At 37.1% G+C, this 16,524-nt stretch overlaps 1 protein-coding gene across 1 annotated transcript; it reads left to right on the forward strand.

The window, feature by feature from the left end:
- Positions 1–1,423: 1,423 nt before the first annotated feature.
- On the forward strand, positions 1,424–16,380 carry CLUL1 (clusterin like 1). Its single transcript, XM_059723516.1, has 8 exons — positions 1,424–1,495; positions 2,425–2,531; positions 4,179–4,327; positions 5,234–5,401; positions 6,854–7,322; positions 9,449–9,586; positions 11,763–11,977; positions 14,116–16,380. Exons 2-8 carry the CDS (start codon positions 2,432–2,434, stop codon positions 14,281–14,283), a joined length of 1,407 nt encoding a protein of 468 aa, XP_059579499.1. The 5' UTR covers positions 1,424–1,495; positions 2,425–2,431; the 3' UTR covers positions 14,284–16,380.
- The last annotated feature ends 144 nt before the right edge of the window (positions 16,381–16,524 follow it).

Raw genomic sequence — 16,524 nt, forward strand, 5'->3', positions numbered from 1 at the left:
TGATCAAAGGCTACCCAGCCATGCCAGTCTGCTCTATGGGATTTCTCTGATATTGCTCTACCCTGTACCCTATTCCAACCCTATCCCTTGTAACCAATAAGTTCTTCTTGGTACCTAGCATGCGAGACTTATTAGGTGTGGGTCTAGATTATGCCTTTGGGTCCCCTTGGTTCGGCTGACTATGGGAGACCACTAATTTGTGCTTGTGACTGAGAGAAGCACCCCCAAGTGCTTGAAGTGAATAAAGTACCTTCGAGGGCTACTAGGCCTGTGTTACCCAGGGGAGGCAGAGCCAGAATCAAGCCCGGCCCTGGGTGGTAGCAGTTTTTACCGTAGGCTAGCTGGTGTGCTCCACGAAGGGGGTCGGCCAGATGTGAGGTGCCCCCAGGGAGGCACTCAGAGCCTGGAAGGTGGTCGGGTGCAGTGAGGTGGGTGGCTCAATGCAGGAGCACCCCCTACTGGCCCTGTACAGTCAGTACTTCAGAAAAGTCAGGCCTACTTGTCTCAGTGAAGAATACAACATCCCTAGAAACTTTTGAATATTTTGCTCCAGCTGATTAAGTTTTGTAGTGTAGATCTGGACCAAAATAGTGTTGAATATGCTGGATTTTAGCCATTGTCCACAGCAATTAGGTGTTATAGTCTGTGAAGTAAAATCATGTTTAGGACATTTAAAAATATAATTACAGTTCATTAAACTGTTGTACATTTTAATATTTTCACCATCCTTACCTCTTCTCTTTGACTTCAGTTGGGAGTTGTGACCATACATCACAATGGATTGATTGTAAACACACATTCACATTGCACATCATATAACTGCTATTGCTGTAAAATCCAAATTTAAATTATTTAACAATGTATGTAGGTGAGGTTCTGCAGATCTTTCACATACAAACTCCCATGAATTTGGACAAAGTTATTAAACATATGACATACAAAAAATAATGCGTGTAACAATGGGGAAAACACAGATTTGTTTATTTCCCATCAGGCGGATTACTGAAGCTTGTGGGATGGAGGGAATTTTGTTATCTTATTTGACATTTTTCTAGCACACAACAATTAAGTTAAATTATTTTAAAATTACTTTGAAGACAGAAATATGAAAACATTTTTGGTAAAGTAATTTTAATAAATTCACTATGATCTGCTACACCACAAGCTGCAGAAGTCTGCTAAATTTAACAGGAGAGAGATAATTCAAAAAGCTATTATTCAGAGAAAACACGGGATATTGAATAAGAAGTACATAATACTACGGTCAACACTCCCCCTGGTGTTCACTTTTGCTTGTAAGCATGTATACATGTTAAGTCTTGTACAGGGAGACAGTCTGGAATCTAATCACAAAATGTCCCATTAATAGGATTAAGTACCTTGTCATCAGATAAGTAGAACATGGCAAAATCCCTGACACTCATAGAAACTAGAACACAGTGATTCCTTCCTGACGCTGGGAGCAATTTTACAGAGAGATTTTTCAGTATTAGTGGTAAATATGTTATTTTCTAGATTCCTTTCATAAGTAGTTTGTATACCTTTACAGAAGTTAATTGTTCATCTACTACTGAAGTCAATCCATGTGGAATATATTTATATATATACATTTATAAATTTGTAACCAATTTGTTTATTTGAAAAATATGGTTTGTCCAGCAAAATGGAACTTAAATAATTGCCTTTCAGTTAATGGAAACTTTTAATATCTGCACATTTCTAAACATAGCATGCTTTATAATATAGTAGTACATAACAGGATAATAAGTTAATGCTATTCTTTAGCCTTATCTTATTTCATAGGTATATATTTTTAAGATGTTGGTTTATTTTTATTTGTACAATTAATTCATTACCAAATATATATCTATTCTTTTCATAAGCATAGTAATATTTTGAATGACAAAGTAAAATACAATTGGGACATAAACAAAGGAACTGTGTAGGTGCACAGAAGGTACAACATTCTACAAGATTTTCCTTTTTAATATAGCATGTACAGATATGTTACATAGTAATTTAATAACTAAAAAGTTAAAATAATATAGTATGGGGTTAGTGTTTAAAATTGTTTATGAACTTGAAGAAATGAAGAGTGATCTGCATAACATTCACAGTGCTATTTAATATCATAAACCCTAATATACAATAAAGGAGTCTACTTCTGGTTTCATGTACGCGATTGTGTAAATTTGGAAGAATCAGTGGAATTCCACTGGATTTACTGCAACTGAGATCAGGATTGTGCATGCTATAAAAAGCAAGATTATTGATTAAGTGTGTATTATGTAGAAGACAAAATACTCAAGGCTGAAACCAAGGGGATTGCTGACATTGGGTGAACACTATTGTAGTAAATATTTGCATGCTGGACTCCTAATGTCTCACATCTAACTTTCATTCATTATTTGCCTCCTTAAACAGGGAGAACATGAGGTCAAGTTGGATATTTCTAATACATGTGTTGTGGCTAATGGGCCATCAATGTGCACCTACAAAGAAGGAGATGAATCTCCATGAAAACCTGAAAAGTATGTATGCCTTTCTGACTGACTATATTTTGAGAGTTCATGGGCCTGGTTCTGCATTCAGACTTCCATGTACAGGCCCTGGCGACACAGAATTGAGGGGCTCAATACAAGTGTGTGCCTATGAGAATCCAACTGCAAGTGTGTTGCTATCAAATGCATTAAGTAGGTGTTTTCTGATATAGTTGAAGCAAAGCACCCACAGACATTTTTAGTATAAATCTCTATTTTAATGAGGTCAGAAAAATTGAACTTAGATATACAAAGGATCAGGGAGTCTAATGCTTTTTAAAATTTTAACTTTTAAATAAAGGCATAATTATTGTTTAAATAGTGTATTTATTTTTTCTTAAGTTACTGAAGTACACTAAGAACACTGATGATCTCAAACAGTATGGATAAAACTAAAATATTTAATTTGTTTAGACACAAGTTTGCAAGTTATTTGTTCAGGATTACTGCGGTGAAAAAAAGTTTTTACAGTAAGTGAAATATAGGGGCTTTTAAAATGCACCTATAATGTGTATATTTAACTATCAAAGCACTTACATTTTATTGTTTGGGATCCAAAAACTAAAATTAAGGATATATTGTATATCAAACTGAGGGAAAAAACTCTTTTTATGTCAGGCAAAAACCAATAGGAAAAAAAGCTATGAAAAGATAAAAGATTTGTAATCTTCTATCAGTTATAGTCTTCATTTATTTTCTGTATCAGGAACAAAAGCAGATTATACTTGTACAAAACAGCAATGACTTTTATTTGCAAAACATGGGCAAACTGTGTTTTCACTGAAGTGAATGGCCATTGATTCACTGAAAGCATGACAAAGGCCTGTATTCTTATAGAAAATGAGTTCAGACTTTTCTGAACTATGTTGTAAAAAAGGGTAAGTGAGCTAATTAAAGCCTTCTCTCAGCTTAAAGGTAAGTATGAGGCATAATTTAAACCAGGTGACTGATAAATAATCGGACCAGGATTAAGTTCAACTGAAGTAAAACTATACTTCTAATCAATAGAAGGCTTCAGGCCAAATACTTAGTTTAAATCAGGGGTCAGCAATGTTTTCTAGCAGTAGGCTGGAATGACCCAGCTTGGGTCCCAGGAAGGCAGGTGTTGGGACTCAGCCACTGCCTCTTCTCCCTACCACCCACTTCAGGCACAGCTGAAGCCCCACGTAGGGATCACTGGGATCAGTAAACACAGCCATACGTAAATGACAAGCACTAAACATTATAGTTCTCCTCATTTATGTATGAGCTGAGAGGTAGGCAATTTCTGCAGACTCTTTGTTTGTCTCTATCCTGACTCCTAGCTGCTCTCTAACTGAGGGACTGTCTCACAGTTCCCAACTCCCCCAGTCTCCTGTTAGGGATTATCTCTAAACTATGACTTTTATCATTGCACCCCACACTGCTGAATCCTCTCAGCTCCTTAGGCCTGAAGGCCATGGGTTGCTGATCCATGGTTTAAGTCATCTTAGCTTCACTGATTTCAGCTTGCACCACTTGAAAGAGATGGTCCTTTATCTACATAAGAATTTACATTATGTACATTTGTTACCCTTTGTCACTAGTCTGTTACTAAAACACCTCATTTGGATTTTACTTGAAAATCTAGTTAATTAGTGTTATAACTGACTTTTTCAGTGTTATCTGAAATTGGTGAGAAATATGTGGATGAAGAAGTAAAGAAAGCTCTGACAGGGATTAAGCAGATGCAAATTATGATGGAAAGAAATGGGGATAAACATGTAGATCTGATGAAAACCCTGATGAGGACAGATCAAGAAAAAAAGGTAATAGGAAGTAGCACCTGATCCTTATTTTCAGGTAACTGACAATGTTTATATTATGATTTGTTTTAATCAGGGACAGTTTTGGATGGATCAGTCAGTGATTTAGCCTACAGTAAAGGATAAAGCATTGTTATGTTGACCAAGGAACAGCCCAGAAAGGAGTCTGATTTAGAGATTCACACAATCACCCTTCTGAACTCACCCCTCTAGGGAAGATGTAAATATGTATGTATGCCTCTATGCCACTTGCTGTACTGAGAGAGATGGAGTTAAGTTTTAGTTTATCCCTGTCTCATACTACCATTTCCACAAACTTGCATGATGGGAGCATTGTAGCAGTGCTGCACAGTCTACTGCTCCCTGTGCAATAGAAATATTAGGACAGAGCAGTAGTGAAAAGGGATGCCTTACACAGTAAGGCGGCATAACATAAGATATGCCACCGGCTTTTCCTACGTGAATACATTTAATTACTATTTAGATATTAACTTTTATGTCTATTAATGGAGTCCTGAGTCAGAAGCTAAGCTCTGGAGAGAGGTGGGAATTCATCAGACATTCCCTTGTATATAGCATTTGCCATTGGACAGCTCTAGATGTCACCAGATCTCTCAGTTCCTCTTAGGAGGCACATACCTCTCTCCATTTCATGTATCGGGAATGTGTAGCCTACTTCTACCTATTTGGAGCACCCCCCTGGGGCCAAGCACCTAATTTTTAGGTACATGACACTAAGTTGTTTAGACTTACTGTGCTTACTGTTATGGAAAAAGAAGAAACCAGAAGTAGGAACTCAATTATTGGTATACTGGGCTGGGTGTTTAAGATACTAATGAGAATAACTGAATGATATCAGTTAAATACAATGAAGATCATGAAGCAGAATTTGTGATATTTTTTATTTAGGAAGCTCTACAGCTCATGGATGAAGTAAAAGAAAGATTAGAGGAAGAAGAAAGGCAATGCCAGGTTTCTTTGAAAACTTTATGGAATGAATGTGAATCTTGTTTGGAAAGTAACTGCATGAGATTTTATACAACTTGCCACGCTAGCCTGTCAACAATTGTAAATAAGGTAAGAAGAAATTCAGGCCCAGGAGAGAAATCTTCCTTTAGAGATTATTTCAACAAACAGTGATACAGTGAGAAAACATCCTGTTTTCTTAAAAGAGCCAGAGATGCCAGTATCAAATTACAAAAAACAATTTGATATTAGCATCTGGAAATGTGAATGTAGGTGGAACAGATTTCAGTTGACTTCAGATGATAACACACTTGGTCAAAACCCATCCTGTTAAGGGGTGAATCCACTGCGGAGTGAATCCACTGACTTCCTCCATATTTAAAGTGCTGTAACTCACAGGAAGGTTTGAGTTAAGATGGTCAATAATTATTTACAAAAATGCCACGTAACTTTTTCTTTCCCTTCTGAGAAACAGCACCTCCAAAAATATAGTTCTAGTTGATATAGGAATTGCATAAAAAATTGTATTCTCATTGAATGGCTCTCCATGTGTTCATTCTGTGTCATAATTATTATAACAGAAAAACTAACCTTTAACCCTGTCACCAGTGTAGAGCCAACACAATTCTGGGAGAAAGAACAGATTCTTTCACAGTTTGTGCATCATCAGTAACATTGTGAAAGACATTCCAGCTGCAAAATCTGTACCTCAGAGCATGCACTTAATTGCACCTTAATGTTACCAATAATAAACCTCAATTGACTCAGGGATACTGAGTTAAAAATTAGCACTCTGGCCATGAAAGGCTCTGAGAGACAGAAAACAAAAACCGATCACAGCATTTTTACAAGAAGTAAGTTTACAGAGTAGGGTCATACTTGGATGACAGACACTATGCTGTCATACTACTTTGCCCCTTTGTATTATTCCCTCAGTTAGTTATATGAAACGGACATTTTAAATACTGATAAGCTTAAACTGACAAAAGAAAACAAATGTTATAAAAGAAAAAGAAAGTTATCTTTTAGACCAAATCTGAAGAATTTACTCATTCTTGCTCAAGACAATCTTTCATTGCTTTTAATGGATTTCAGCCTGAGTAAGAACCAGAGGGTTTTGTCCTTTCTGAGGGAATAGTGAGTGCTTGAAGAGTGATAAGGAAACAGTTGCTTTCTGTTCATACCATAATGAGGCATTACAGTAATGTGGTCTACAAAGGTGCTTCCCAGATGCCGGCCAAATTATTTGTTGGGTGAAGCCCAAAAGCTGACAGCAACTTCATGGCTCAGATTAGTACCAAATTGAGTAAAGATTCACGCTCTTTTTTTTCCCCAGTCTGATCTGAGTTTTATGATTTACTTTAAATTCTACATATTTAGGTTATTTAGAAAACATGCTCTGATACGCATTCTAAGTATGAGGAATGCATTTCCTGCATCTCTCCATTCATTTCAAGGGGTGTAGGTTGTTCATTCATTTCAAAGAATTTTTTATAGCAGCTGGCTTGAAAAGATACATATCTGATAACCTGTTTTACAGCTGATATATCTTTTTATATGCAGGTTGAAGATTTTTTCTGGAAAATATCTCCAATAATTTTTAGCTTTTATGAGGATCAAGGCAAAGACCTCCAATCAAATGAAAAAACTGAAAAGGAAGATACCCAGCTAGTAAAAATGGAAGATGTATTTAGCCAGCTGGCATCAGATATGGGGACATTATTTGACAAGAGCTTTGTTTTTTTCAAACAGATGCAAACAGAATTTGATCAAACTTTTCAAACATATTTCATGTCTGATGTAAATTTAACTGAATCACACAATGTGCCTGCTCTCCCTGAGGATTCCAAGAAAAACAATAGTTTTCAGAAAAACTGGGATATATCAGGCTTCCTTCAGGTAGTTTTTGATTTTGGCAAGACTGTATTTGAAGGTGTCAGCAAAGTGATTACTAAAGCATTTGATGGAAACAGTGATAACAAAGGAGAGTTGCCAGAACAAGCCAAAGGCAAGTGTTGGAAGACATTAAAATAGACAGCAGTAACAATGACATCAAGTCTTTACAGTATTGTTAAGTGCTGATTAGCAATTCAGTCTAAGGCTATACATGGCATAATGGGGTCTGTGGGAGGTGTGAAAGCTTTTTTGGCTGGGCAGACATGAGCCAATCATAATTTATTGGACAAATAAAAATTTGGAATTATAAAATGAAAAATAGAATGCCAGATCTTTCAGGTCCATAGAGTGATACATTCGATCATATGTCACAGATCTTGATAATATAAGCATTCTCAAAGGCTATGCCAGAATTCCTGAATTATTCAGTGCCCATTTGGGTTTTTATAGGTTTGATTTCAACATTAGTCAGGAAGAGCAACATATGATGTTAACATGTCTCCATCTCTTCTGAAATACGACTCCCAAACTATCAGAACACATCCCCAACTTCATCAGGTGATGTCAGAAAACAGGCTTATACATTTGCGAGAGTTGCTCATGGCGATATCAGGTGTCAACAAAACACAGAACAGAGATATGGCATGCTTCAGCTAAAATCATAATTCCATTTAGGACACCTACATTTTTTTTTTTAGGGATTAGTGGCAGTGGTTTTCAATGGTGGACGAGGGCATTGTAAAGCAGTCGCTTTCCCATGCCCCTGTGGGGAGAGGCATTGGCTACAGGTGCTTCCCCAAGCTGCTTCAGGAACAGTGGCAGCAGCTGGGTCCTAGTGCCCACCTGCAACATGAACTGGTTCATTTTGGCCTACAATCTAAAAAGGTTGCCAAATACTATTTTGAATAACATTTGAGCAAACACCACTTAGCCTTGGATTAGTGTAATGGTTTAAAAATGTAATCATCAAGAGTTAGGACCCCTTAGGACAAGACCTTAAACCATATCACAATTCTTTTAAAATGCCTTAAAAGAGTAAAAATATATAATATACTATTTTGGTGTATATATATTTTTAATTGAAAGACCTCCAGTTTAGTAAGATGAAACCTGCCAAATGGCCAAAGAAATGGTACCCGATGCTGCACTGGCTGGCAAACCATAAAAGGACTAATTAAAAAGCTAATTACATTTGCATGCTTCTTTTTTTAAAAGCAGATTCAAATGAAATCATTTAACTAGAACTCACCACTGTTTGGACTTTCTTTTGCAGCTCATGAGTACTGGAGTATTGAACATACTGAGGTTGCTCTCCTCAGGTTTTTATTTCTTCTTTCACTCAAGGTCACTGTTTTTCCCTTTTGAGTTTGATCCCATGCAAGCCTCTTTTCACCACCACGTTGAAGATTATGCTTCAAGAAGGGTGCTCATGAAATATGAAAATTAAAATATCACTCCAGTCCCTCATAAGACCAGCAAGCAAGAATATCCAGCATTTTTATTTAAATTTTATGTTGTGGTACTGCCAAAAAATGTCAACACAGTAGGATACTGCAGCTAGTTTCTCAGCTGGCCATAAATAAAGGGACAGTGGGTGTAACCTCTCTTGACTGTTTCATGACCTCTTTGGATGTTACAAGCCCAGCCTGAGTATCCATCCTTCACAGCCATGATCCAAAACATTATGGCTAGTTGTTTTACTGTTACTGTAGAATACTCCAGTTTACTTTCATATGGGATCATGTAATTGTAGTAGGTATAATTTGAAGGTGAGGAGTCTCCTGTGGTTCAGTGGTAGCATCCTTATCTACTACACAGATTTGGGTTCAAATCCCAGATGCTTATACAAATACAGCCATAGAGGCACCAAACTTCTAGACTCAGTCTGGCCTTTGGAATCTGTCTCAGTGACCTAAATGGAGGGAAGATGGAAGGTCTGGGTGGCCTCCATCCCTCCAAAAACTCCAGCCTAGGCATATGCATCGAAGGTCTGGGTGACCTCTCATGCATACACCATGACCTGGAAGGATCAACAGTTGCCAAAATTTGAAGGAGAACACTTTCTGTATCTTCACCTCATCATAGTTTTTCTTTGATTCCTACTGTTTTAGCCTTATGCTTATTTTTAAACACGACTGATTTTTTTAATTCACAAAAATACTTTTTATACGAAAACAACAGAGTAGAAAACAAACAGAAAAATATTAACAAGATGCTTCATTTAGTGGGCTCAGCTTATAAAATGCTGTGTTTTCGCTCTAGATTCTGATGAAAATGAAAAGTTTTCAATGACTACAACAGGCCATGAAGGAACTCTGTGCAAAGACTTCCCGCAAAATTCAGCAGGATGCTCACAGTTTCATGAAAGATGCCAGAAATGTCAGGATATGCTGATGAAAGGTAGAGTTATTTTCAAATGTGCTCATGATAAAGTAGTGACCTTTATTTTCTAGGCTTTGATACTGGTAATTTTCTGCTGTCCTGTTTGGATATTTTTAGAACTCACTTTCAGTTTCTGAAGGTTTAGTATATTTATGCTACAGCTACAGAGTTGCTCTATAGTACATACACCTCTTCCCAAAACCTCCACACAGTGTCAGTATAACTCAGTTGTTAACACTTTTGCTTCTGTCCAAAGTGCCTTCTAATACTGAGATATGTATATATTTTCATGTTAAAGGTGCCATCCTTCAGAGACAACAAAGGATAGACTGTATTTATCCCTGTCCAGTTCTAAAAGTAAAGACACTCTAAATCTCCCTATTATCCACTATAGTCCTATATAAAACCACCCATAATCTTAGATAATGTGCAGCTCCTCAGAAGGGTAAATGAGGAATGAGGGCTAGCTATGAAGGGTGCATCCAGATGAGCGCAGACATTTGTTTCCCTGGGGACAAGTAGCAGCAGCACACTTTGTGCCACTGCTGTTTGTCCCTGGGGAATGCTCACGCCATACACATTCTGGTGTGTGGCAAGTTACCCCAGGTGGGGTAGGGGAGGCTGGGGCTAGCAACTGTGCTGGCCCCAGCAGCCTTACTTGGGGTCCTGGGGGCCTCCTGGAGCTGCAGCCATGGCAGGAAGCATGCGTGACAGCCAGAGTGTGACTCCAGTTGGCCAGGCTCCAGTTTTGGATGGCACACGTGGCCACCATGTACACCACCCTCCTTTTTTTCAGCATGTGTTTTTTTTACTCTGGGCTCTCCCACTGCTGCAAGGTAGCAGCATGAGGAATGCCTGCAAGTGCAGTGTGTGGCACCGAAGACAGGTCTGCAGCACCACACACTACACGTCCATGCTCATCTGGACATGGCTAAGTTGTCCAGACAACAACCATTACTGCTGAGCTGAGGATCCAAAACGGAGAAGTCAAATTAATATGTGAAAAATTAGCAGAACCCTGACATGCCCTTTCCAAAAGCCTCTGGAAAAATTCAGGCTGAATTGCTCTAGAGTCTCCTGCTATGATTTGCTATGTCTACGACTCTTCAAATAAATGAGGTCTAAAAAGCCAAAATACAGCTTAAATCAAGGTACTTTCAGTTGGGTCTGATCTGACAAAATTAAAGCTCTAACAGCACAATTTGAGGAGTGTATATACGTTAATCCAGGCCAACATTCTCCCTAGTGTAACATAATTTGCATGCACTGCTTTATAGTGCAGTTGGAGAAAGGGTATGTTGAGTAGGATACATTGAGCATGATGGTCATAATTAATCTGTACCAATAACCTAGTACTGTCACTTCAAAACTACTTTTTGACAAAGGAGAACAGCGATACAAGGCCATAAATAAAAACCAAGAATAAAAAACAACAATACAGAAGTGAATGATCAATGGATGTGACCAGTAAGTGTTTGAACTGAAATGTCATGTCAGAATTGGGCTAATTGTCTTTACGAGTATAGAAAGTAATACGTGCCACAAAAACTTTTTAAAGGGTTTGTATAGTACACTATAGGCACAATTCTAATCCTGTATTTTTCATTTATGAATTTCTTTATAGATCCTAAAAACACTATCATTATGTTTACACCTGCAGGTTCAGCAACAGATTATTCTAGCTGTATACTAATGTTTATTACTCATCTGCAGTAAAATTCGCTCTTAAAATACAATAGCAACATATGCTAGCAGCATATATCATAGGCATACTTGTGATAGCCTACATAACTGAGATGGACAGATAAAAAGTTAAAGGCTATTAAAAAGGAAGATAATGTATAAATAGACAAATAACTCTGTACAGTTTATAGTAATAACAAAGTTTTTATTTTGCATACCACACTACATTTTCCATGAAAGGCAATAAAACCTTTGAGTTATCCAATATGAGCAGCTACAACACAGGAATGGGATCATTAATCTACACTGGCATCACTGAATTTACATAGTTTAGTTACATGAAATACTTCAGAAAGAAAAAGAAAAAAGAAAGAAAAAGTTACATTGGGTGTTTATTTTTTAATTTAAAAATGCAAAAAATATTTGGAACATTTAGGTCTCAGCACTTAATATATAGAGATATGTGAAAAAAAATAACTTTTTCCTATAAAATTTTGTGTTTTCCAAATAGACTGCCCAAATATCCCTGAACTACATGCAAAGTTGGATGAAGCCTTAAAATTGGTTAATATCTCAAGCGAGCAGTATGAGCAGATTCTCCAGTTGATTCAGCATCACACAGAAGACACTTCCTACTTGTTGAATAAAATGAAGGAAAGGTTTGGGTGGGTTTCTGAACTGTCCAATGTGACCATCGGATCGGAAAACATCTTCAATATAGTAAAGGTAAAAGCTACTGATTTAAAAAGGAAATAGCTATTGCCCAATGACATCTATGTTCTCTATTTCACTCACACTTATGCTTTTGGATAGCTCAAGGGGATTGCAGACATTTTTGTGTGTTTTATTTTTGATCTTCACTATACAAAGATCCTGCTCAGGTTGAGTTTGATGGTCTGAAACTCCAGGGAATAGAAACTATTCTACTCTAAACCCTTTTAGCATGATGGATAACTGACAGGCCAACCTGCTTCACTGCCTGTGAGAAGTGAATAGAAACAGACAGGTTTGACTGCCCTCAGATTACCTGTCCTGATGAACTGAGGCTTTGCCAACAGGAAATACAAAACACATATATCTTTATTAGAGCACCTCCAAGTGTGGTAAATGTTATGAATTTTACTGTAATATAGGTTGGATGTCATACACAATGTCCACCAAAACACGAATGAATATGTCATAAATAACCAGAGATCATACATACAGTAATAAAACAAGACAAAAAGAGTTGGCTTGTGCTGGTAAATGCTGTGCAGAAGTTTTGGCCAAGCCACTGCTACCAGCATGCTTCAGGATGAGGCCATTTTCCCTAGTATTATATGATTCCATCTTACATCTTACAAAAAATAAATATATTATTCCATCTTACAAAAAATAAAGGGGAGGAAGGGCTTCAAAACTGAGAAAATTGGAAGATATACAATATATTACCACTCTTGGTAACACTGTTCTTGGGGCAAGCTGTGTGTTAATGCCAGCTAATCTTAAAAAAACAAAAGACAGTCATGACTTTCTGGGGCTAAGTAGAGGAGGTCACCCTTAGAGTATTTTTGTATTGTAGGGTTTCATTGTCAGGGGTTCTTGAGGAGAATATGATGCATTCTTGAAGATGTGCCTTAGTTTAGTTTACCTAGAATTTTAGTTTGTAGTTGAAAGTCAGAAAGGCCAGGTAGGGAGTTATCATGACCTTTCTAGATTAGGTTTCCTTTCCATACTCATCTTCCTTGAGTTTTTAATATAATACTATATTCTGCATAATACTATATGCTTCAGGGCTTCTGCTGATCTCTTGAAAAGGCCAGAAAGATCTTTTTTTTTTCTTCTTTATGCATTACTTGCCTTTTTGTTTTGCCTTCCTGTGAAGCACTGTGTATTGGCTACAGGTAGAGATGGTAGATTGTCTGGGGTGTGCTAGGTGTGTCTCACTCCTATACTCAAGCTCAAACTGACTGTCAGAGATTTGGGATAGGAAGGAACTTTATCTCAGGACAGCCTGGCAAAAACCTTGGGTGGTAGGGTTGCTTTCCTTTGTTGTAGGTAGCATAGTACACTTTCTATGGTTATCTGATTGTACTGAAGATTGTACCTTGGATTGGGAGTGCCCACGGTCTCCCTTGGACTCTTCCTGTTGCTTGTTATAAGTTTTCGAGGCTCTGGGTTTTTTTGTACTAAAGAGTCTAAGTTTATTATGCTTGTCAAAGAGGGCTTTGGCTCAGAATAAAGTGGGTGTACTTGTGGACCTAAATATTTATGGCATGGTTGCATAAGACTTGACTTCATGACCCATCTGGTCCTTTTCAGCCCCGTGAACTTTTGGCCTAAGAAAAATGTAAAATAAGAACAAAAGGACTAACAACATTTACAAACATTTTCCAAGTGAACTTTAAATTGTCTGCTTAGGAAATTATAGATGCAGATGCAGGGTCTGAGTTTATGAACACATAGAAATTAATAACTTCAATTGCATGAGCAGTCCTCTGAAAGTATTAGTATGACTCATGCATGCTTGCAAGATTGGGTTTTAGTTTTCACTTTTGTAGAAAACAAGAGGATAGAAGTTTATTTTACATGCAATAATAATGTCTAACACTAGTGAAGCATTGTATAAATATTACTTTGCGAATCTCCAATATGGTAGTGCTCTATTACCAAGCCAACCCCAACAATGCCTCCAATGTCAATTAGCTTGAACTCAGAAAAATACAGTTCACTTCAGAAGAAAGTTAGTGGGTGAAAAATAACCAAGTTTTTAATAGTTCTCTTTTGTGTCCCCTTTCAGTGAGAAGAATGCAAAATAGGTATAAATAATATCGACAAATTATCTGAAGTTACGGTATTCAAAGTACTGAATTGTTCTCTTACAGGTGTCACCTGGGGATTCTTCCAGTCCAAACGAAACAGTGGTAGATGTGAATATTCTGACTTCACCTACTTTCACAATTAAGGTTCCACATGATTTAGATACCGAGAGCTCTGAATTCATTGAATATATAGCTGGGAAAGCTTTACAACTTTATAAGCAAAATTTTTAAATATGGTAAGTTGATTCTTTTTGTATAGTGAAGATAACTCTTAGTAGTGGACATCTATTTGTTTTATTACACTTCAATGGATTTTAACTGGAGCATGATTATGGATTATGATATACTTCATATCTTGGGGTATATCATGAATCTAAGAGACAAAGAAATTATACAAAACTGAAAGATCAGTGTTTTAGTGTGATAATGCTCACAGACTAAGCTTAATTATATGTTAAATACTCCAGCCACAGGTAACATATAGGAAGACATATATACCATCTCCACCCAGGTTGTCTTCCAAGTACAGTATTTCATGGTTCTGGGCACTAAATACCATGTGTTTATCAATCAATATAATCTAGAATAGCCACTGATATTTACTGTGATATTGAATGGTGTACGTCAGAGATTCCCAAACTTTTTCTTATTGCATACCCCCTTCCAGATTTACCAGCTGCCCATGTATCTCTATCAGCATCCATTTTATATTTTAACCCCTTAAATGCCAATTATGATAATGAAAATTAAATCTGCCGTTACAAAATTTCTCCCACGTATCCCCCAGAGATGTCTTGTGTACTCCCAGGTGTACACAGACCACAGTTTGGGAACCCCTGGTGTACCTGATATTTTTCAAATATAAAGGGAGAACAAATTCAGAATCAATGCAGTGATTTAAAATGTTTTGCCATAAAATCTTAAGTTAAGCACTACTTTCTAACTAAAAAGTTTATTTCTTTGACTTCCAGATCCATGCACAAACAGGACCCTTCATTTGTTTAGTCCTTACTATCTTTGTGGGGAAAAAAACCGCAGAAACCACTCTGCTGGTTTAGGGATCTCCATATGGGAAAGAGTGGGGGCTGGTTGAGGGTGGGAAGGGACAAGAAATGGACAGATGTAGAGCTGTGGAAAAATGCATACATGTTAACTCTCAGAAGAATTTCCACTAAAGATAAATGTAACCTCAGGTTGTGTTACCTCTTCCATGAAGCCTTTCCACCCATCCCTCCTCAGGGTACTGTCACCAGAGAAGCTCCTGGTAACATGGTTCTAGAGGGGGAACTGCCAAGAACACCAGCTATAATAAAAGCTAATGGCAAACTGCCTTAGTGTTCCATAGATCTGGAATACACTCTGCAATGCACTGTGTGTGGTCATTTTTATTCTTGAACAAAGTGAAAAGAAAATGTAAATAGTTACCAAATCATAATGGGCTAAAAATAACATTTTATTCCCAGTAAGCACAGCTGTGAATGATTACATGATAGCATGGGGGCCGGGGAAGAAGCGGGAGGAATCCTAGAGGATATTAAAAAAAATCCTACATTGTAGTATAAAACTGACAAGCTGTTTTTTTTCTTAATGTTGTATGTCTACTCAGCAGGAACAAGCATCCATTTGCCTTCATGATTACACCCTCTCCCTATGACATACCACTTGTTTCTGTAACATGCTTCTTTAGTCGTAAAATGTGAACAGCTCACTATGACTGTGATGACCATGGAACAGAATCTTACTTATTTTCCCTATGCGTTATGGTCTGTGAAATGTCACCCACCTAATATCCTATCCAGAATCCCTTCCTTCAGCAAAGTACTTCAAAATGTAGTGTAAAAACAACTGTTCAATGAATAGGGGTTTAAAATATTTGTATAGAAATAAAATACTAGTAAGAAGCATTTCAGTTATTCAGTATTTTGCAGTGATAAATTTGAATGTGCTATTTATTTCATTGAAGTATGTCAATTTGCAGTTAATACTTGTATGAAAGTATGCTATATTATGTGATTGTCAGCTACCTACATCTTGCAAAAACTTAAACTACTTACTCAACTTTAGCAAGTAGTCCCTGCTACCCTAAAAGCAACTACTTGCATGATGGAAACTGTGCAGGTTTGGAGTCAAAATACTTTGCATACAGCTTAGCTTGAATTAGTCAAGTCTGAACGTATATCAAGTATTTTCTAAACAAGACTTTGTTTCTTTGTCCAGTTCATTTAAAAATGTACTGTAGGCATTAAATGACTTTTTCTAAATCTGTGATAAAGAACTAGTTCTTCAGTCTTTTACATATTTTTCTTCTAGTTTGGAAATAAAATGAATTGTTAACAGAGCAATAAATAGTTTGATGACAAAACATGTTTGTATTGTTCCAAATTGTACATTTTTGCTAGTATACAAATAACATTCAAGAATGAAAACTAAAATCCAACATTTTCATGCGCTCTGTCCTAAGCCCCTACCCTA

Source organism: Alligator mississippiensis, chromosome 3 (genome assembly GCF_030867095.1).
Source record: "Alligator mississippiensis isolate rAllMis1 chromosome 3, rAllMis1, whole genome shotgun sequence".
Lineage (NCBI taxonomy): Eukaryota > Metazoa > Chordata > Crocodylia > Alligatoridae > Alligator > Alligator mississippiensis.

Excerpts from the sequence above, each read along its gene's own strand:
- CLUL1 (XM_059723516.1), top strand. The coding sequence starts at position 2,432 with ATGAGGTCAAGTTGGATATTTCTAATACATGTGTTGTGGCTAATGGGC. Across the intron at positions 2,532-4,178 it reads TCTCCATGAAAACCTGAAAA|TGTTATCTGAAATTGGTGAG; the intron begins GTATGTATGCCT and ends TGACTTTTTCAG. Across the intron at positions 5,402-6,853 it reads TGTCAACAATTGTAAATAAG|GTTGAAGATTTTTTCTGGAA; the intron begins GTAAGAAGAAAT and ends TTTTATATGCAG.